The 24,308-nt window shown below is 39.9% G+C and overlaps 1 protein-coding gene across 3 annotated transcripts in view; it reads right to left on the reverse strand.

The window, feature by feature from the left end:
- The window catches only part of LOC126184718 (uncharacterized), a 189,142-nt gene that overhangs the window by 10,429 nt on the left and 154,405 nt on the right, over nucleotides 1-24,308 (reverse strand). For 2 of the 3 annotated variants that reach the window (XM_049927245.1, XM_049927264.1), the window contains one exon: nucleotides 4,977-5,052. In XM_049927245.1, coding sequence (XP_049783202.1) covers nucleotides 4,977-5,052 — 76 coding nt within the window. The remainder of the gene's footprint in view (nucleotides 1-4,976; nucleotides 5,053-24,308) is intronic. The other variant, XM_049927254.1, reaches the window with a different exon arrangement.

Below are 24,308 nucleotides of genomic sequence, written 5' to 3' on the forward strand. Positions count from 1 at the left end.
TAGCAATCTTTCATATTGTTGTTAATAACAGTAATAATAATAACAATAACAATAAGTCATGTGACCTTACCCTGGATACTTGGGCAGTTAACTAACACAAGAATGACCTTTTCTCTTTCTTTCTCGCAAAGACAAATGTTGTTCCTCTGATTAATGGTTGGTGAACTACTCATATTTCTGAGCACAGTACGAAATGGCCCATTCTAAGATTTCTCTAAATTAAAATCCCAAAGATGCATGATACTCATAGTTGATGACTCCTGAGGGCATTTCCTGCATGTGGTGCACACTTCACTTACTGAGAGGGACCTATGTGTCTTCACTTAACCCTGTGAGTCAAGAAATACTCATCCACAATAAATGCACACTATTCATAGTCTCTCATTCAAGCCCTCTGCCTACCACCAAGCTTGAGGACTACTACCAGTTCTGAGAATGCTGCTGCAGATTGAATTCTTTGCTTCTGCCATGCAAGTGTGGCTACTGGTTTTCACTGCTTCAACCAAAACCTTAATGGAAACGAATCCAGGTGATAGGCAATCCTGGTACTGATACAAGCCATTAGTTGCAGCTAGCTGCACCCAGTGTGTTCAACAGCCACCACCCAAGAGTCTTCCGTCTAATGTTTTGGTGAGATGGCTTGCTATAGCTGTCAGGAACTTAAACAACTGCTTTCCAGCCATCAGCTGTATGCATTATTCTACATTCTTTACCAGTTTCGGCAAAAACAATCATCATCACAGTAAGAAAAAACAGTATATCAGATTGATAAGCAGTTCATTTTATCTTAAGAAGAACTGGAAATTCTCGAAGTTACAAGATAACCATGTCGTACGCCATGATTCTAAACAGAGTAAATTTGGCTGCACAATAACACACAACCAAGAACAGAAGAATTAGCATGAGGACCAAGATCAGTCTTCATGTTTCTGTGATATACTCCATCACCCACCTAACGCCGGAGCTCCCAGTAATAAGTATATCCACTCATTGTTTTTGTATGGAAATGGGGAGAAATTTATTTTCAGCAGTGGGCAACACCTCATACCCATTGTGAAAGTGTACCGAGACCGCTATGTGGCTGGTGCTCTAATCACTTCCTGTCAATATTCAATCCTTCCATTGTCTGTCAATCACCATTATGTGAGTATTAACTATCCAAGTCAATCATATTGAAATACATAAACGGTCAGCAATAGGGAGATGATGTCATACTGACACGTAAGGACATAACTTCATTTTGATGAATGAAATGTTTATCTTAAGAGAGTTTATGTTGCATGGACACACATGAATGAAGACATCACATAAGTAAATGAAGATAATGATGATGTTTGGGATGGGATGCATGATAACATACTTATTAGTGCCAAAATGTGAATTTATAAAATAGCAGTGCAGGTATGTTAATGTAGAAAGCCTTTCAACAAATTTTGTTTGGCAAGCTGGCTAGAATCATTCTGTCATGCAAAAATAAACAATGTTCTGTAACAATATGAATTAGATGAGAATCTGTACAAAAATTTATAGAGTACTTGGCATATGATGCGTGATTGCAAAAGTTCCCACACAAATTAGGGACGATCCTCAGACCATAAAAAAAGCATTCTAACAAAATGTGGCATAATGATGTCTGCACACAAACTGAATGGTCCACATTACAAAAAAGACTCACACATCCAGTAACAGCATTTTACTTTAATGTAACTTAACCTTGCCTCAGTGGCTAGAAGATACACCACTAAGGTTGGTTGGTTGGCTGACTGCCCTCAACACGTTATCTTTCACTTACAGCAACTTATTCTGCCACTGACATTACATGTACCTGAACACAGTATGGTCACTTCATGTAGAACATGGGTTGGCTTGAGGGACACCTTTGGATCACACTGTCAACAAAATGTGGAATGTATCTGTTTCTACAATTTCTTCCTGTAAACTAGATTAAAAATTCATTCTAGTAGTCATTAATGGGAACAAGATAAGTCATAATGTACTTTTGTAAAACCTGTGTTTTCATTACACAGATGAACAAATGATTTCAATGAAAACACCATAGTTTGCATGGAGTGCAATGTATAAAGGCATTTTAACACAAACTATTCTGGGTATTACAGAGATCTTTCTGAATATGCAAAAGTAATGCCAAATGAAATTTTAGTTGGAGAAGTAGCAAACTATTTTTATCAAACAGAGCAAAAATAACCAGATGACAACAAGTTAGGCTTTTTGTCACATACAAATTGTAAACAGGGCCAAAAGAAGAAATGTGTACTTGCTGTGGCCAATTTCACCTGTTCAAACAACAATAAGAATTTTGAAAGTACCAGCATATCTAGTAATAACAAAGAGCTAAAAAGAGGACACACAACACAATTGGTTTGAACAGTCGAGGAGACAGAACACAATTTGTCCGAAAAGTTGATGCATAAGCATTAATTTGATGGAACTCTTTCACAGCAGCTGCTCTTCCCAAAAGGCTGAAATTTTGAGTTTGTGAGAACTTCTTTAGTAAGAAACTCATAATCAACTCATCTACCCGTCCCTGTGAGTCTAAGTCTCATGGTCCCCCTTTACTTTCCCCTCCGCCTGTTCTCTGACAGTTCAGATTCTGGGTAAGGCTTGGTTACTAGTGAACGAACAGAAAAGTTTGTCCAACCCTGATGCAGAGGCGGCAGCACGTATAACATCAGTAGGGCTAATGCAGTTCTCCTAGCTGCATCTGTCTTTTTGTCACCTCAAATTCCTATGCTATACTCAGCAGAATAACACCTTTCTTAGCCTCCAAAGGTAAAAGATGTGGACCCCTGGATGGCCTGGAGTGCTTGTTTTTGATGGGAACATGCAACAGGCTGCACTCAAGTATATAGCTTGTATGCAAACATGGAATGGTCTCCCTAGATTTCTTGCAACAGGAATGTCAACACACCACACCACCTTGGAATCTCCACATCACAATGAAGGAAGAGTCCTGAATGTATACAGATCATGCATTTCTGCTTGCAGCTGAAACCCTGCTTGCAGTTGATACCCTCCTTGCATTCATGGAGTGATGAAAATTTTTGTCATGGTATAATGCTGTTCCCAGCACAGCTTTCATTGTGTGTTTCAGTCTATTATTAACAACTCCTGCCACAAGAAGTGAATAAAGTCTGCATATGCTCCAGATACTTGGTCTCTTCCTGTATGAATGCACATGTTAACAAAAATTAGAGAAAGTACAACTGATCCTTGGCAATTAACAAACCGATGTATGACCCAGATTTTGATATGAAGTAAACAGCTGTTTTCTTGAATAGATCTTTAGGCAAAAAGATCACTTGTAATACATAAATATTTCTAGTGGAACGATCACAGTTACAGTCACCTGACACTCAGTATGTCCCCAGGAAAATGTAAGCCTGTCAGATCAATAATTCACAGTTACATTTCCTAACACAGGTGAAAGATAAGGAATATATCAACATGAAATACTTTGTTACCAAGATATATGTTAAATGTAAGTGGCTACACTTCATTAACTGACCAACTTCAAATGTAACACAGTGGAATAACTAGACTTGCTCTGACACCACTTGTAATATAAATAATATCTGCTTTGTTTCTTTTACGTGAAGTATCTGTATGCAGTATCTATGCAAGTAAAAATCAAAATAATTATGCGAACTCTATTTTTGTATTAATTTATTGTTCAGTTTGTAACTGAGACTTGGTTGATTACAAAGTATATATATTTTATATAGAAACATTTTATTTAAAGAAATATTCAAAATTTAACATTCAGAATAATTGCGTGCACTTTAAAATGTGACTCCACAAACAACTGTTTGTTTTCATACAGACATACCTAATTTGAAAGTCCTGTTTCTCTGCTATACATTTTCTACCTTAAACCATTTTGCCACAAGGTTAATGGTAATACTTGCAGCTATGGATGTTTGTAAGGTTCAGTAATGTATACTTTTACTAGAAAAACATGTTAGTGAAATACATTAATTTTGTATTCTAGAATATTCTTAGTAGGCTTTATTAAAAAGCATAAGAGAAAAACGCATGATTAACCATCTCCTCAGAAAACAGAATGTCACATTAATGCCATTTTATGAATACACACTTAATAATTAAATGAAATAACTTCACTGCTGGATGTGTAAAAGCACTTATTAGAATTCTTGCATTTTCCATTAATCTTAAAATAACATTTCTTAAAACCTTCCCATGGGCCTTTAAATAAGCAATGTGTACCATGTCACAGTTAGTCACTGCCAAGCTACAGTTCAGTACTGTCAATTGCATAAGTTCCATTCTGCTGCCTCTTGCCAATGCTTCTGACTAACTGCTACTGACTTGTATCACACAGACTGTCGTGCTATTCTGGCAGCAACATTTGTTTTTTCTATATATTTTTTGTTAAAGTTTTCCGTTACAATATTTGTGCAATGGTAGAAAGTTATATTTGACAGCGCCATCTTTATTATTCAGTTTTTCCAAGCACATATCAATTCATCCACTGAACAGGAAAAGACAACATCATTGAGGTTTTTAAGTTCAGTAGTCATAGAAACTCTCCTAGATATACATATTCCTCTGCTATTTCACCTACACTAGGGTAACAGTAGGGTTCACAGACCTAAATTTTGAAGGTGCTCCTCTTAGACCAACAAACTTCACTGAAGTAACTGTCACCCCTTATCCACCATATGCTCTGTTCCTCACTCTGGCTCTCAGCAGTAAATGCATCTACTACAGTTTTGTTGCATCATCCAAAACCATGTACAACTCAAACACATATATACCAACACCACAATGAATGTGTGTGTTGTGTGTGTGTGTGTGTGTGTGTGTGTGTGTGTGTGTGTGTGTGTACACGCATGCGCACATGCACGGGGTGGGTGGGGGAGAGAGGGGGGGGGCAGAGAGAGAGAGAGAGAGAGAGAGAGAGAGAGAGAGAAAAGAATAATCAAAACAAGTATTACCACTGTCACCTTTAGAGCCAGCAGCAGTAGGCCGATTCAGAGGTTCAGCAATTCTTTTGTCTACGTCGTTTCTATCCTGTAACAAAGGTAATGCTGAAATTGGGAAGACTGCGATACATCCACAATGATACTATCTTCATGACTACTGTAACATTTAAATAATCAGTCTTGCTCACTTGAGATAGTAAAGCACAACACGAAAAGAGGTGAAAACATTGTTAGCGATGGTAGATGGTAGTTATTCTAAGAAATTACATCAAAACAAATCAAATGATGACAAAAATATCATATCATTACATTGAAGTTGCTGCATAAAAGAGAGAGAGAGAGAGAGAGAGAGAGAGAGAGCGAGAGAGAGAGAGAGAGAGCGCCTGTGTGTGTCTATCATTAAGCCAGAAAGGCACAACTATGTAATTCTGACCACAATGATGAATGATGAAATAAATAAGGATCTGGCAAATAAAATTAGAGGAAGAACTGATCATTCACTTAACAGATGGTCATAAACAATAAGCATTATTTTCCAGATTATCCAATTTGTTAAAAAAGAATAAATGTGCTTAAAATAGTAGGCAAGTTATTTACACAGGCAAGGCATACAGTCTTAGGGGATTTTTTAATTTTAATGACCTATCATTTTATAAACTCTAAACAGGTCGTACACATTCAATAATCACGGTGACATACAATAATTTATATTTGTATGTAGTAGTAAATTATATTAACAGCAACCATTTGCAATATTAATGTAAAAATAAGACAAAAAATTGAAAATAAGAATAATAAAAAAGCATAAAACAACAGGAATCAACTCAAGTTCCAAACGAATAATTTCCAGCTTATAATACTAGATATGTTACTGGCAGTCTCAGAATAACTCGAGAAAACATAAAATAACAGGAATTAACTCTAGTTCCAACTGAATAATTTCCAGCTTATATCACTAGATACGTTTCTGGCAGCCTCGGAATAACTCGAGATTTGCTTACTAGCCACAACTATATGTACTTCCAAACTGATTGATGCTACACTATTCTACACTGCTCACACTGTTACATGTATGCATCAGCAATCCTCGAGTCTACACATACCTGTGTGGGTGTCTATGGATTTATTTCTTTTTTTTATGTCCCTAAAGTTGCTCTTAATTAATTTATATGTACCTGTCACTGTAATGGAGGAAATGCTTCTTGTGATCTGATGATGATGTTTGGATATTCAGAGCATCCATTTTATCTTACAGACTGAAAGTTAAGCTGCTGCCTTTTAGAAACTCTTAAGTGCTGTCATACTGGCTGTAGTCCACAAATTTTGATCATTTACAACTGTTTGCAGATCGTACGCAAACTGTCTGCATTCTCCTTTACCCAAAGATGGGGGCATCTGAGAACGACATGATCAGTAGAGCCTTCCTCTCCACATTTAGAAATTGGTGTGTTACTACAGACCAGTCGATGCAATGTTTGGGATATGGACCATGGCCTGTTAATAGGTGCATCATACGTCGAGTATGGGCGATGTCGCACAGTTTGAGCCTGTCCCAACACTTGTGAATACACTGTAAACTCACATTACAGTGCTTCTAGTATATCGGTCAGGCTTCACAAACTCCCATGCTCAGAAACGTCTTTTATCAGTAATATGAGTACCTTTGATCTTGTATACACAGTTTTATTGTCCATGCCCCAACCAATACAGCATTGCCCTATAACGTATCACGATATCCATCAGACATATCCCAAGAGCCAACAGTAATCCATCAACAGATGTAGTGCGAAAGGCACCAATGAGCATCAAACGAATGCACTGTCAAATTCGTCGCAGTACTGTTTTATAGCTGCCCAGTTGAAGGCGATGTGCCCAGGCATTGGTAGCAAAGCCCATTATGGCATTGAAAATTGCTTCCTGAGATGACCGCATCACATGCAACAGTAATTTATAATCATCAGTGCCAGCACGGGCAACACGATGCATAAATTTAGCAGCTTTCTGAGTACCAAATTTTACATGTTGTAGAAAATTTTTTTTCTCATCTAGAAGAATACCTAAATATCTACAAACTGTGCTGCATTTTACAGGGATTCTGTCAAGCTTCAACGAGGAATTTCTGGCACGAAAAAGTCTTCCCTTCGATGTGTGTGTGTTGTTTTAGGAACAGCTATAATCGGTTTGTTACCCTTGTACCAACTCTGCATCTGAACAAGCACATCATTTGTCTTTTCCTCAAGTCTCATCCTGGAGTCTGCAGACACAACTAATAGGATATCATCTGTGTATACAACATCACCTTCAGTAGTATCTGCCTCCTCTAACAAATGTAACAGGGGTTCAATACTAAGTTCCCAAAACAAAGGACCACTTATGGAGCCTTGAGGACAGCCCTTGGTAACTTTTTTGATTATCTTGCTCTGCCCAAAGCTGTTATTCAGAATTTGGGGACACTGATACCTTAGAGGCATGCAGACACCAGAGGGCACCAAAGATTATTGAATGTGCCACAATGTCAACCATGAGTGTGACTGCATACTTTGATATCGAATTTTCTACTATATGAGGAGCTCTGTCAATCATATCATCTGTACACTTCCCTTTTCTGAAGCCATACTGACACTGGTTTAGACCGAAGACTTCCCTGTGCACCTGCAACCGATCGCAGAGTAGACACTCCTGAACTTTGGGCAAGACATTTAATAAGCAATTAGATTTATAGCTTTTCAGTAATGTCAGGTCTTTATCCTTTTCCTTTTGACTCACTACTGCTCTGGTTGTTTTCCGTATCATCAGAATCATACCTACTTGCAACACCTCATTTAGTAAGGCTGTCAAATGTTGCACCATCCGTGGAGCTTCCTGTGGCATGATCTCAGGATAAACACCATCTAGACCAGATGTCTTTCCAGTTTTAAGCTTGAAAATTGTGACAGCAACTGCTTCTTGAACGAAAAATCTGACTGTCAAATTCATTATCTAGTTAACTTCTAGGTTGTGCATGTATTTCAGTCTCTGTGTTAGTGTTATCATTAGGAAGTAGAGCGGTCAGCAGATATTTTGCTGGTTCCCTCCATCCAGTCATAATTAAGCCATCCTCCTTACAAATTGTGGACATGATAGTAGGTTCCTTAATGTTTTCAGTCAACAGTATATATCATTCCCATAAGTCAAATTGCAGTTGCCTTCGTAGAAACCTCTTCTAGTGTATTATTTTAGTTTCCTGAAGCAATGTTTTGTAGTATATCTTAATTGCGCTGTATTCAAGGAACCTTGCAGTGCACTCTGACTGCCCTAAAGCACGTTGATCAGCTCTCCTTCTTGATCTTACCCTTCGCTTCAGTGTGGAAAGTTTGGGGCTCCAAAGGATTGTAGCCTGACTTCTTACAATTTTCTTAGGTATATAAATGCCCTGTGCTCTTTGCAAGAGTTCAGTTAGTAGCTGCACACACAAGTCAACATGTAGCGAAAGCAATTCCATTGGAAATGCTGCAATGTATGCAACTAAGCCACTCCAATCCATTTTCCTGATGTCTAACCCAATCAGGCTTTCCTCTCTTTGTGTCTCTCCATTACCACCACTTTCCCTTTGATGACAATCAAATTACGGTCACTGGATTGTTAGAGACTGAAGCACCTGCCAACATTTAATCTTAGCTGCTGGTATGTGGTTTGTTAAAGTAACAACTATGTTGGTGGCTTCACTTGCTCATTCCTTGAATGTACTGTTTGCCTGCTGTGACACAGAGAATTTCGCATTTGTATCTGTTGCCACTAGGAGACACTCTACTCATCCATATTAAGCTACCACCCAGAGTTTATCTACATAAGGTACGATGGGATGGGAATACTGCATGCATATGCTTATGACAATTCACTTTGGCTGCAATCCTCTTCTACTGTGACCATGTGCCTGCCACACAACTGAGCTACCTTAGTCACAGTGAATTTCCTACTTGTAGTAACAAGGCAGACATTGTCCCATTGTGGCTTGTAACTATTAACATATCCACAGGTAATGTGGGAGCCTATTGTTTCTACAGTATGGCTCTTGCAAACAGGTTTATCAACACTCAGCTCGTCAACTTTTTTTTGGTGAAATCTTATGGGACTTAACTGCTAAGGTCATCAGTCCCTAAGCTTACACACTACTTAAACTAAATTATCCTAAGGATAAACACACACACCCATGCCCGAGGGAGGACTCAAACCTCCACCGGGACCAGCCACACAGTCTATGACTGCAGTGCCTTAGACCACTCGGCTAATCCTGCACAGCAGCTCGTCAATTAATTTTCATATTTCAGTCACAGCCAATTTACTTCACACAGATTTTTATCAGTTTTACATTTACCCTTTTATGTGTATTGAGTGTAAACAAAGCACTTCGGAGAGGGGAGGGCAAGGCCAAAGAAAATGCATCCATATGCTTTTACAAAATCCTTGTGTAAATGCTGAATGTCCAACGGTTCATTTCTTCTCCTGAACGCCTGCCAAAGGAGGTTACATAATGGTTTAAACTCTGTTGGCAGTTTATTCATTCTCAAAAGAGTCATGTCTAACGCAACAGGTGTAGGATACATAATAGATTTCCCTTTGGGATGCCCAACTATGATAATATGTCTAAAGAGCAACCTGCAGTACACTGGAATCCTCCAAATGACTTGACATTAATTTCTGAATTATTATAAATTTAGTGTGCATGTAATTGTGTATCAGTTTGAATAGGGCTCAAAAAGTTAGAAATATTTTTCTTGTGTTTGATGGAAAGACCTGATTTTCAGGGTTTTGCAGCTGTTATATTCATCAGCATTACCACGGTCACCACATTCCACTTCATGCGGATACAGGGAGGATCGCAGATAATGTCGAAGCTGTGTGGGTGTCTGGTGCTACTGCAGGTGCGGTGCTGATGTTGTCAATATCACACCATCTTTATCATACGCTTTGCAGGATCTCTCTGTACATGTGGTAAGGCAAGCTAAAAAGTCAGGAAGCCTTCCATGGCAGGAGTTACTGCACCAGGAACATCTCTTCTGCCAGCAGCCCCCGGAGCCTTGAACAAAGTTCACAGACCTAGTCTGGAGTGATTGTGCATGTGACAACAAAGTGCTTTCTTGTCTTGTGGACAGGTCATTATGAGTTATACTGTCTGTGCTAATCTTCCTGAGTGTTCAGCTTCACTTACACAATGTTGCTGCAGCTCAAGTTTGTTTATCATGCAACACATCTCTGTCTGCTTTATTACCCATTCAAGAGAGAGTCTTCTAAGTTCCTTTGCAACTGCCATCTCTGATCTCTTCTCTGGTATCATGTCATCTATGAAATTCAGGAAGTCAGTATGCTGCTTCTCAATAAACTCTGTAGTGATTTGCAGTGGCATTTTGTCGTAAGGTGACATTCCTCTCCCTGGTAGTATAATCCTAAGTTGCTGACACCAGGCTACAGCATGAGGCCAGTTCCTGGCTACTGTCAATGGGGACTTGGGCTTCTGTTTCCTGTGCAACGTGTATTCTGTTACTTGCTTTACACAGATTTGATATGGTGTTGACCACTCTACATTTGGTATTAGTTTATATGTATTCATAGTATGTATTCATTCTAACAGCACTGTGTAAGTTGCACAGTCCTTGCCAGGTCAGTTAAACTTTTGGTTCCTGTTGCAACAAGGGATGAAGACAGGTTTCTCAATGATTTCTGTATGTGTACTTTTCTGGTGGCCCTAAAGTCCACAGTGTGAGCACTCACATTCCTTAAACTCACAGATCTTCTTGGAGAGCCCTAAGTCACAACATTTATAGCTTTTTGGTATGTCCCCGTAATTCATAGGGCACAGAAACTGACATATGTCTTTTCTTTTTGCTGCAGGAGTTTACAAACACGAGAAGTGACTTCTATAATGTGATTGACATCAGTTTTCTCTTGGGATCTGGTTCAGAATCTCTGTTGTGTTTTAGGGGCACATTTTACGGTAACACGGCGAATGTCTTGTAAAAGTTTTATTTTGTACTTCAGCCTCAGGTGACAAAAGTGGTGTCATACCACTAGTGTGACATGAGGCTGAAATATATAACAAAAGAATTAGCCTAGTTATTAACAGCTGCTGAATGATACCAGTGAAAGCCAAACTGTCTGCAGTGAAATGAGGATATACTGGATATATATGATGTGTTCAGAAGTATATATATTTGCAGGTTCCTTCCTAATGCTTTCTATGACAAACTCTATGATCATGAGGTATACAGACTAAAGAATTCCAAATCCCAATGTCCCCTAGTTTTCTACTCAATATTCCTGGATGAAGAGACACCGCCAAACTTTCGTCAAGAACAAGGTTGACCACTCAGTGGCCAACATGAAACTGAGCAGCTTCAATTGCTGCTTCATAAATTGGGCCATTTGGGTCCTCCTTCCACCACCAGCTTCTCTGAATTACACAGATGGGAGTCCTCCCTGTAGCACATCCTTCCGCTCCTGTAATTATCCTGGCCTCAATCTCTGGTAAGCCACTGTCCCACACAATCCACCCAACAGTCCCCTCCCTCCCTCTTAATACCACCTCCCAATTTACATCCCAATGCCACTTTCAGCGTGGGCCTAGCCAGTGCATCTGTCACCCTTCCCTTTGCATTCCTAGCCGGCAAACAGGTCTCACTGAGCCACTCGTCAACCATGCTAACCCCTCTTCCTGCTTGCCACCTCCTTCCTTCCCTCTCTCTCTCTCTCTCTCTCCCCACCCTACCTGACACAACACCCACCATAAACTAGGCCACCTACCGAACTATAGCACTGGCACTGAGCATCCATCTGACGCTAGCAACTAATGCTTCGGCTTTTCAGTGAGTGGTCTCCTTAACTCCAAAGTATATACATTTTACCTGCAAATTCAGGCTATTTAGATGAGATAGATCAGTTTAAATTTATATTTAGTGAAATTTTTAAATTCCTAATTAGATAATAAAAATTAACAGTGCTGTTATTAAATATAACACAAGGAATGCAATATTTTGAAATTGAAGGAAACTGCCATTATATCCATGACTGTGACAATATTTCACAATTAACATTATTAACGTTGGTACAAATAATGGATCTGGAAGTATATGTAAGCTCACAAAAACTCAGAAGTTCAGTCAGGAAGGACATCCAACCATCAAACCCAAAAAAATAACATGACTATCCTGTGAAGGTACAGCATTCAGGCCAGAAAAAATAAGACAAAAACTCAGAAGTAACAACATGTCAACAATGAGAACTGTTGTGGAATACAATAAATACTGAAATATACATAACTTCAAAAAATCTCCATGTTATTGATGTTCTTGTAAAATAATGACCCCTCTTGAAATGTGGAATTAAATCTTGTGCATACAACATGTTACATATGTTTAAGGTGATTACCAAATTACAGTCTGCTTAAAAGCTGTTCTTTCCTTTCCATAGTACCATATGTAATGTGTGGTTAACACAAAGATCCTTAGAGAAAATCCTATTTTTCCTCCGCTTAATATTGATAACAAAGGGTAACAAAATATCTACATCTAGACACCCAAGCCACTGCACAGTATATGTCAAAGGGTACTTTGTACCACTGCTGGTATTCCCTCTTAATACTCCACTCAAGATGGAAGAGGGGGAAAAATGATTGTCTGCAAATCCTAATCTCCTTTTTTTTTTTTGCCCTTATTTGAGATGAATGTTAGAGGCAGTAAATTCATTCCGCATTTTATCACAAATGCTGATCCTCTAAGCTTCCTCAACAGCATATTGTGAAAGGATAATCTGCCACTCTCCACCAAGGATTCCCATGTAAGCTCCTATGACACTGAACAAACCAACCAGTAACAAACCCTCCAGTGTTCCCCTGAATTCCTTCAATATCTTCCTTTAGTCTGACTCAGTGGGGACCACAAAAACGTAAGGAATACTCCTGGAACTCTCCCAATAAATTGTGGTTGGCCATTTGTCCTCCATAAAACTTACTTTATGTGCTTGTTCCTTTCATGTCATTTCACAACATTATTTAATCATTGTGATCCTGCATTTGCACATTATCGACGTATTTGTTCTGTAAATCAACATTAGCTTACATATTCTACATTTCCATACAGCTGCTGTTCATCACACCATTTAGAAATTATCTCCTTGTCATGTTGTATTCCATAACTGTCATCCAACACAATACTTTCATGTATGCAACACTGTGATATGCAAAACAGCCCTAGATTGTCCCACCCTTATCTATAGATCATTTACAACATAGAGCACTGGAGTGGTGTTAACACACTTCCCTGGAACACTCTCAACATTAATTTAGTTTTGATGACCATGAAATTCATCATTAAGAGTTAAGTAATTTATGAAAACGTAACACAAGAACACTGAATTTGGCTGCTCTTGAACACTTCACCAATAGAACCACTGATATTATCCTTATTTACTCATCTGTAGAAGCCTCCAAAATATTAAAAATTGAGTGTCAAAGACATGAAGATTTTTGACATATCTTCTGCATTCTGAAATAAAAACAACGCCAGAGAAAAAAATGGTGCACCCAGAAAGAGTCAGTGGTAGCCAATATAACTTTGTTGATGTACCTACCATGATCATGTAAAAGGGCTACCTGAGTGGATTAGTGTTGTTATCATTGTCTGATAGGACGTGAAAAGGGCCTCATTGTGAGTCTACATTTGTTTGGCCGATCAAATTATGTAGCACCTGGCTCTGTGGGACATTCAGATTTGACAATGGCCTGATGTTGAACAGCATGGGAATGTGAGGGCAGGCATATTCATAGACAAGCAGAGTGCATTGGTGGGCAAGTAAAATAAATTCCCGGATTCCCCAGTTAAAAATACAATATTTCCTGGTTTTAAGTGTTAAGTGACAACATACGAGGTTTAAATGATTAATGGAAAATCTCATACAAAGATGTGAAACAAATACTAACAAAGAGATAGAGGGGCTGGCCAGTACTTACCTCAGCTCAGTACAGCCAATAGATACACATAAAACAGAACCAAAAATTTACATTCCTAGCTTTCGAAACAAATGTTCCTTCATCGGGGAGGAGAGAGGGGAAAGAAAGGGAAGAAGGGAAAGGAGATTCAGTTACTCACAACCCAGGTTATGAAGCAACAGGGAAAGGAAAATAGGGAGGGTAGCAAGGATGGAGGCATGGTTGTCAGAGGGAAGCCAAAGATATTCTAATGTAAGTACTGTGCCAGCTTCAAACCAAAGAGGATGCATACAGAAGTAAGGAGGTATATAGTATAAAGATAAACACAACTATGCAGGATGAAAAGATTCGTGAATGGCTAAAGAGGAAAGGGAAAGAGGAAAAGACTGAAGAGTGAATGGGAGTGAGGTTGTTTAACGTAGGTTCAGTCCAGGGGGATGGCGGGATGAAAGGATGTGTTGGAGTGCAAGTTCCCATCTCCGCAGTTCAGAGGGACTGGTGTTGGGTGGGAGAGGCCAAATGGCACATACGGTGTAGCAGGTTCCTAGGTCCCTAGAATTATGCTGGAGGGCATGCTCCGCTACTGGGTATTGGGCATCTCCTAGGCGGACAGTTCGTCTGTGTCCATTCATGCGCTCAGCCAGTTTAGTTGTTGTCATGCCGATGTAAAAGGCTGTGCAGTGCAGGCATGTCAGTTGATAAATGACATGTGTTGTTTCACACGTAGCCCTGCCTTGAATTGTGTACGTTTTACCAGTAGCGGGGCTGGAGTAGGTGGTTGTGGGTGGATGCATGGGGCAGGTTTTGCAGCGGGGTCGGTTACAGGGGTAGGAACCACTGGGTAGAGAAGGTAGTCTGCGAATATTGTAGGGTTTAACAAGGATGTTACGGAGGTTTACGCGCGAAAGAACTTGCCCCCCCTTCTAACAGCCGTGTACCGCAAGTCTCTAGAGGAACAGAAGGTTCCAAATGATTGGAAAAGAGCACAGGTAGTCCCAGTCTTCAAGAATGGTCGTCGAGCAGATGCGCAAAACTATAGACCTATATCTCTGACGTCGATCTGTTGTAGAATTTTAGAACATGTGTTTTGCTCGAGTATCATGTCGTTTTTGGAAACTCAGAATCTACTATGTAGGAATCAACATGGATTCCGGAAACAGCGATCGTGTGAAACCCAACTCGCTTTATTTGTTCATGAGACCCAGAAAATATTAGATACAGGCTCCCAGGTAGATGCTATTTTTCTTGACTTCCGGAAGGCGTTCGATACAGTTCCGCACTGTCGCCTGATAAACAAAGTAAGAGCCTACGGAATATCAGACCAGCTGTGTGGCTGGATTGAAGAGTTTTTAGCAAACAGAACACAGCATGTTGTTATCAACGGAGAGACGTCTACAGACATTAAAGTAACCTCTGGCGTGCCACAGGGGAGTGTTATGGGACCATTGCTTTTCACAATATATATAAATGACCTAGTAGATAGTGTCGGAAGTTCCATGCGGCTTTTCGCGGATGATGCTGTAGTATACAGGAAAGTTGCAGCATTAGAAAATTGTAGCGAAATGCAGGAAGATCTGCAGCGGATAGGCACTTGGTGCAGGGAGTGGCAACTGACCCTTAACATAGACAAATGTAATGTATTGCGAATACATAGAAAGAAGGATCCTTTATTGTATGATTATATGATAGCGGAACAAACACTGGTAGCAGTTACTTCTGTAAAATATCTGGGAGTATGCGTGCGGAACGATTTGAAGTGGAATGATCATATAAAATTAATTGTTGGTAAGGCGGGTACCAGGTTGAGATTCATTGGGAGAGTCCTTAGAAAATGTAGTCCATCAACAAAGGAGGTGGCTTACAAAACACTCGTTCGACCTATACTTGAGTATTGCTCATCAGTGTGGGATCCGTACCAGATCGGGTTGACGGAGGAGATAGAGAAGATCCAAAGAAGAGCGGCGCGTTTCGTCACAGGGTTATTTGGTAACCGTGATAGCGTTACGGAGATGTTTAACAAACTCAAGTGGCAGACTCTGCAAGAGAGGCGCTCTGCATCGCGGTGTAGCTTGCTCGCCAGGTTTCGAGAGGGTGCGTTTCTGGATGAGGTATCGAATATATTGCTTCCCCCTACTTATACCTCCCGAGGAGATCACGAATGTAAAATTAGAGAGATTAGAGCGCGCACAGAGGCTTTCAGACAGTCGTTCTTCCCGCAAACCATACGCGACTGGAACAGGAAAGGGTGATAATGACAGTGGCACGTAAAGTACCCTCCGCCACACACCGTTGGGTGGCTTGCGGAGTATAAATGTAGATGTAGATGTAGATGTAGGTTAGGGGGGCGACGAAAGGCAACTCTGGGTGGTGTGGGGAGAATTTTGTCAAGGGATGATCTCATTTCAGGGGTTGACTTGAGAAAGTCATATCCCTGGCGGAGTAGTTTGTTGATGTTCTCGAGGCCAGGATAATATTGGGTGACAAGGGGGATGCTTCTGTGTGGTCTGGGGGTAGGAACACTGTTCCACAAACAGATTTCCCGAGCAATACATTCCTCCCCGTCCAACAACAATGTTCCTACCCCCAGACCACACAGAAGCATCCCCCTTGTCACCCAATATTATCCTGGCCTCGAAAACATCAACAAACTACTCCGCCAGGGATATGACTTTCTCAAGTCAACCCCTGAAATGAGATCATCCCTTCACAAAATTCTCCCCACACCACCCAGAGTTGCCTTTCGTCGCCCCCCTAACCTCCGTAACATCCTTGTTAAACCCTACAATATTCGCAGACTACCTTCTCTACCCAGCGGTTCCTACCCCTGTAACCGACCCCGCTGCAAAACCTGCCCCATGCATCCCCCCACAACCACCTACTCCAGCCCCGCTACTGGTAAAACGTACACAATTCAAGGCAGGGCTACGTGTGAAACAACACATGTCATTTATCAACTGACATGCCTGCACTGCACAGCCTTTTACATCGGCATGACAACAACTAAACTGGCTGAGCGCATGAATGGACACAGACGAACTGTCCGCCTAGGAGATGCCCAATACCCAGTAGCGGAGCATGCCCTCCAGCATAATTCTAGGGACCTAGGAACCTGCTACACCGTATGTGCCATTTGGCCTCTCCCACCCAACACCAGTCCCTCTGAACTGCGGAGATGGGAACTTGCACTCCAACACATCCTTTCATCCCGCCATCCCCCTGGACTGAACTTACGTTAAACAACCTCACTCCTATTCACTCTTCAGTCTTCTCCTCTTTCCCTTTCCCCTTTAGCCATTCACGAATCTTTTCATCCTGCATGGTTGTGTTTATCTTTATACTATACACCTCCTTACTTCTGTATGCATCCTCTTTGGTTTGAAGCTGGCACAGTACTTACATTAGAATATCTTTGGCTTCCCTCTGATAACCATGCCTCCATCCTTGCTACCCTCCCTATTTTCCTTTCCCTGTTGCTTCATAACCTGGGTTGTGAGTAACTGAATCTCCTTTCCCTTCTTCCCTTTCTTTCCCCTCTCTCCTCCCCGATGAAGGAACATTTGTTTCGAAAGCTAGGAATGTAAATTTTTGGTTCTGTTTTATGTGTATCTATTGGCTGTACTGAGCTGAGGTAAACATACGAGGTTTGACTGAAAAGTAATGCCTCCACCTTTGTAACTCTTCAACAGTTGGCAGCATTGGTATGCGGCAGGTACTCGCTTTTTCTGTAGCCTCTTCTCTACAACTCCAGTTGGCGGGAAGGCTTAGCATTGTACGGTTGTGTTGTTACAGTGTGAAGTATGGAACCCTGTGCAGACGGTCAATCAATGCAATTCAAGCAATGTGCAGTCATTGAATTCTTGACAGCAGAAGGTGTGACCCCAAAGGAGATTCATCAGAGAATGAAAGCAGTTTATGGTGGTTGTGTTGATGTGAGAACTGTGCGTCGTTGGGCATGTAAGTTTAAAGATGTTTTCCTGCAACATGATAATGCCAAAACACACACTTCACATGCCACAACAGCAAAACTTCAGAGACAGAATCTCCTAATGCCAAAACACACACTTCACATGCCACAACAGCAGAACTTCAGAGACAGAATCTCCTAACTGTATGGCATCCTCCATACAGTACAGATTCAGTACTGTCTGACATCCTTCTGTTCCCGATAATGAAATACAATCTGTGGGGACAACATTATGCTTCTGATGAAGATGTTGAGATAACTGCGAGACTGTGGTTGCGGAAACAGAGTGTCAACTTCTTACGTGACGGATTCAGAAAACTTGTTCATTGTTGGCAGAAATGTATCCATCTACAAAATGTGGAAAAGTGAATATTGGTAATTAAAGATCACATCCTAAGGATTATTTCTGCATTTGATTTATCAAAATATTCCCATCCACTCCCAATTAACGAAGGTGGAGGCATTACTTTTCATTCAACCCTCGTACTTTCCCTCGGAGTTGTAAAACTCGTCAATCCTTTAAATGGTAAAAGGTTTTATATAACGGCATAGAACTTCATGGCACTTTAGGAAATGAAACACAACAAAAAAAACAATGTGTTCTGGAAAAATCTTTGAGATGCAGCAACGTCTACACCGCATATTTTCATATTATGGAAGTATAAGTACAAATGGCTCTGAGCAATATGCGACTTAACTTCTGAGGTCATCAGTCGCCTAGAACGTAGAACTAATTAAACCTAACTAACCTAAGGACATCACACACATCCATGCCCGAGGCAGGATTCGAACCTGCGACCGTAGTGGTCACTCAGCTCCAGACTGTAGCGCCTAGAACTGCAAGGCCACTCCGACCGGCTATAAGTACAGATTCCATTGAAATCGAGATTGTGAAGTGCTTTTGTCAGCCAATCATAGCTCATGTTATGTGATCTTCAGCTAATGACAGCAGATATTCAGAGGATAGAATGAGTGATGCAGTCAGCCAATAGCAACATTACTGTTAAATAGTGTGAAAACACAAACTGGTAAAGTTAATGGTTTAAATTAACATACATGCAGCATATCTGCAAGCAAAGCTAAGCTTTCACATAATATTAGTCATGATAAATGAACACAAATGTGCCATTAAAATTTCAAATACGTAGCTGGTCTTCTGGACCTGAAATTTTCCAATGTGGCTAGTCCTCAATATGTTAGGTTCTGAATGAGAGTCAAACACTCTGTGATTTAAGAAATTCTTCACACATTCTCATATGTAACATAATTCATCTTGTGGAAAGGAAAATTACTTTGAAGTAATGCTTGTCAAACCAGCATTTGCAATATTTTCCCGTGACCTGTTAAAAATAGGTTTGTTTCAACAGTTGCCAGAGAACACCAGAAAACAGGCGTAACTGCACACGTACAGCTTCAATCACGTACGAAGCCCTTGATTGGTGTTTTCTCTGTCTTTTGTCGCATGTCTGTTTGGAATTTCATGTGTAGTGGGACACCATGTGGCCTTTTGCAACACTACAGCATGTAGTTCAGCGAGGGCATATGGAATTATTGTACTAAGAGCGATAGTTTTATTGTATCGTATCCTATGCAGATAAGGAAAGCAAAATGAGAAAGAAGTGCTTGGCGTAATATTCATTTGAGAACTAGACTCTACAACTCAAAGAACCCTAATATTTTGCTATGTGGTAATTAACATAGTTTTTTTTATGCTCTGCAATACTGTCATCTAGCATTTCCAATCATGTTTACATCCACACAGCACTGAAAAAAGCTAGAAAGAAGGAATACAAATCCCTTGGGGAGGGGGAAAAATACCAGTTGTTTGTATGCACCAGAACTAAGGACAATAAGTTTTTCATGACTTTTTCAAACAGTTTAAAAATTTAACAAGGTTATCTGTGAGGCCAAGAAACTGTATAACTGGCAGTTTATATTCTACTCAAGGAGTAAATATAAAGCTTTGCGGGGAGTTACAATGATAAAAACATGGTGGTGTTGCCAGTCTATAATTTACCAAAGAATGTTGTTCTGTAAATTTAATATGTAAGCAATACAAATTAAGAAATAACATCAAACCTCGAGGAGGTACCAGACAACTGTTGAAACATGTCTTATGATCAAAAAACATTGTTTTTCGTGGAATATAGCATTTTAAAATTCTGCTAAAGCTGTCAATATATATGAAACACAACATTTTATTCAAGGTTACTAGCCAAATTTGCCTGCTTTGTCATCTTCATGCAAATATTTACATCTATTCATATGTATATAGTATTCACAGATCTTCTACATCTACATAGATACTCCACATGCCACCATACGGTGCGAGGCAGAGGGTACCCTGTACCACTACTAGTCATTTCCTTTCTGTTCCACTTGTAAATATAGTAAGGGCAAAACGACTGTCTATACGCCTCCGTATGAGCCCCAATTTCTCATATCTTATCTTCATGGTCTTTATGCGCACTGTATGTTGGTGGCAGTAGGACCATTCGGTAGTCAGCTTCAAATGCCGGTTCTCTAAATTTTCTAACAGTGTTCCTCGTAAACAATGTCACATTCATTCCATTGATTTCCATTTGAGTTCCCAAAGTATCTCCTAGTACTTACATGTTGTTCAAACCTACAGGTAATGAATCTAGTACCCACCTCTGAATTGCTTCGATGTCCCCCTTCAATCTGAACTGGTACAGATCTCGAAGACTAAAGCAGCATTCAAGAAACGGTTGTACCGATGTCCTATATGTGATCTCCTTTACAGATGAACCACACTTACCTAAAATTCTCCCAATAAACCGAATTTGATCATTCACCTTCCCTACCACAGCCATCACATGCTCTTTCCATTTCTTATCGCTCTGCAGTGTTACACCCAGATACTTAAACAATGTGACTGTGTAAAGCACTACACTACTAATGCTTATACAAACATTACAGGTTTGTTTTTCCTACTCATCTGCATTCAATCCCTTACTGTACACTACATCATCATCAGTAAACAATCACAGATTGCTGCCTGCTCCATCCACCAAATCATTTATGTACATAGAGAACAACAGCAGTCCTATCACACTTCCCTGGGGCACTCCTGACAATACCCTTGTGTCTGAGGAACACTCACCATCAAGAACTACATACTGGGTTCTATTACTTACAAAGTCTTCGAGCCACTCACATATCTGTGAATTATTCCGTATGCTCATAGCTTTGTTAACAGTCTGCAATGAAACACCGTGTCAAATACTTTCTGGAAATTTAGAAATATGGAATCAGCGTATTGCCCTTCATCCATAGTTTACAGTATATCATGTGAGAAATGAGCAAGCTCAGTTTTGCAAGAATGATGCTTTCTAAAACCATGCTGATTCGTGGACATAAGCTTCTCAGTATCAAGAAAATTTATTGTATCTGAACTGAGAATATGTTCAAGGATTCTGCAGCAAACCAAAGTTAAGGGTACTGGTCTGTAACTTTGCAGGTCTGTTCTTTTACCCTTCTTATATACAGGATCCGCCTGCACTTTTTTCCAGTCACTTGGGGCTTTGGACTTGGTGAGAGATTCGTGATAAATGCAAGCTAGATAAGGGGCCAAAGTGGTAGAGTACTCTTTGTAAAACATAAGTGGGATTCCACCTGGACCTGGTGACTTATTTGCTTTGAAATCTTTCAGTTTTTCTCTATGCCAGGGATGCTTATCACATTGTCATCCATATGGGAGTCAGTCTGATTGTTAAATGCCGGTATGTTTGTACAATTCCCCTACGTGAATGATTTCGCGACTGCAAAATTTAGAACTTCGGCTTCTGTTTTGCTGTCTTCAACTGCCACACTAGATTGGTCAACAAGGGACTGAATGGAAGCTTTAGAGACACTTAGCAGTTTTACATAGGATTAGAATTTTCTCAGGTTCTCTGCCAGATCTTTTGCTAAGGTATTATGGTGGTAGCTGTATGCTTTGCGCATAGATCTTTTCAAGACACACAAATGTCTACTGATCTTTTCTTGTCCTCATTTACGTGTTCTCGTTTGAACCTAGAGTGTAACAGCCTCTGCTTCCTCAGCATCTTCTGAATTTCATTATTAAACAATGGCAGGTCTTTACCATCCTTTATCCACTTACTAGGCACATAACTCTCCAGACCACAATTTACAATCTGCTTGAACTTTGACCATTATACCTTTACGTCCATCTTACTGCAACTAAGTGACATCAATTCACTCTCTAAGAGACATGCTAACAACTGCTTAGCTGCTTTATTTAGCTGACACACTGCCTTCTTGACTGATTTATTAACTTTCGTTATGGTTGCTATAACATCACGATTGCTGATCCCCGTTTCTATACTGACATTCTCCTGTATGCTTACAGTATGGTCCAAAATGATCTTTGCAACTTTGATCACATATATTTTATAAATGGGAACAGGTATAAAGGTGCTGTTTATGGCATTATGTTCACACAACCTAAAGCTGATTCCCCTCCCCCATGTTAGTTATTGGCTGGCCACCTTCCTGCAGTTGGCAAAATGTGTGGAACACTTGGTACAGACCAGAACTGACACCCAGGTTCTGTGGAACCCCATAACATTTTTTTCTTTGGACAGCACTTGCACGACCTGTGAGCTCGCATCAGAGTAGCAATAGCACACTTAATCAGAACATCCTAGGTCAGACACAGAACTGGAAAGTTGCTTAGATAACCTGGGTGCTACAGACAGCGCACACATTTGATGTGACGATCCGTCCCTCTGTCCACCCTATTTTCGGGACAGTCACAATTTTCCCAGCTCTGTCTTGAATTTTTTCAAAAGTAATTTGGGGTAACTATTTGTCCTGAATTTAACAGTTATGAAATGATTTATCTTGAATTATATGTTCATTTAATTTGTACTGGTATGCTGCTACTGAAAGGGTATTTTCCCAAACAAATAACATACGGAGCAGTGACAAAACACAACTTGTTGTAGAAACTAGAAAAGTGGTGTTGGTGACTACAGTGAATTATGATGAAACTTGAGTTGAATGTTTTCATAATGCTGTTGAAGAATACAGACATCATGGTCAAGAAAATTTACAGCACTGATAAATACCGTGTGTCTGCTCACACTCCTTCATCTTAGACGGTACTAATAAAATACAAGTTAATGCACATTTTGTAACAAAGTAAAGTGATAATTTGAATTAATTACATTCTATTGTGATTTTCTTTGCAGTGTAAATTTTTTTAATGTGTTGCAAATTTGGCTCTAGAAAATATGGTTACCTTAACAAACAGAACTCTGTTAAGAGGCTACTAGAATCTTAGATATGTATATGAACATTATTCCACAAACCACGCTTTTCCACCTATCCCCATTTCTGAAATATATGTGATCAAAGTTATAAGAGTGAGAAGCCACAACAATGAGAAGCCATCAACAATGGGAGATCGCATACGCTATAACACCATCCCACCCACCAGAGAACTGATTCATTTACGTATGTTTATATTCCTTACTGCAATTTAGTACTACGTCTGAACATGAACTTCTCTACAATGTGCTTTCACAAATCCTTGTCACTCTCATGTGTAATTTATATTTGCTGATCTGATGGAGGTGCAGCCTGCTGGCGTTGCTGGCACTGAAACCCAAGTGAGAAAACATTCCCCCTCTCATGTCCCCAATTGTTGCGCAACATTGTGGCCATCGACCAACTTATCCTCTACAGACTGTTTGTGTTCGGGAAAATAATCCGATTCCATCCAGATGTTAGGGGTTTTGAAGTTTTTGTCTGGGGTTGGAAATTTACATGATGGCAGGCCTACCCAGTGATATGTCAGGTTAAGTAGTTATACATTAATGGCCCCTGGAACAATTTAATCCACAACAATATATCAGTTTTAAATGATGAAAAGAAAAATTACTCCAATCAGTACATAATTAAATGAACTTGTATACTGTTTATTTTAACTTTGGCATACCCCTGAGATACGCCTCCACTTAGGGCCACACACTGTCAGTATAATGTAGCACTGCTTTAGTTCAACTAAATAAATTACTGCAGGCTGGTTTGACAAGAACAAATGGATAGCCCGGTCATATAAAATACTAAAAAGTGGTTTCAGTTAGAGAACGAACACGTGGTTCAACTGACAGAAAACTATTGATTGTTTTCACTTGAAAAGAAAGAATGAATAATTCAGTCAATAAGCAAAGCTACAATGATGTCAAATCTTTTCATTGGACTGCTACCTTGAAAAAAGTAAATGAATAATAATCCAACCAACAGGTAAAACTAGAACCAACTGGTTGCTCCCACATACTGGTTTCATTCAAAAGAATGAATGAATAATTCAACTGATACAAGTAACTACAACTGAATCAGTTTGACAACTGAATGAATCCAAAGTTTTCATTCTGTTATTCCCATCACTAGT

The sequence above is a fragment of the Schistocerca cancellata genome, chromosome 1 (genome assembly GCF_023864275.1).
Source record: "Schistocerca cancellata isolate TAMUIC-IGC-003103 chromosome 1, iqSchCanc2.1, whole genome shotgun sequence".
NCBI classification, from domain to species: domain Eukaryota; kingdom Metazoa; phylum Arthropoda; class Insecta; order Orthoptera; family Acrididae; genus Schistocerca; species Schistocerca cancellata.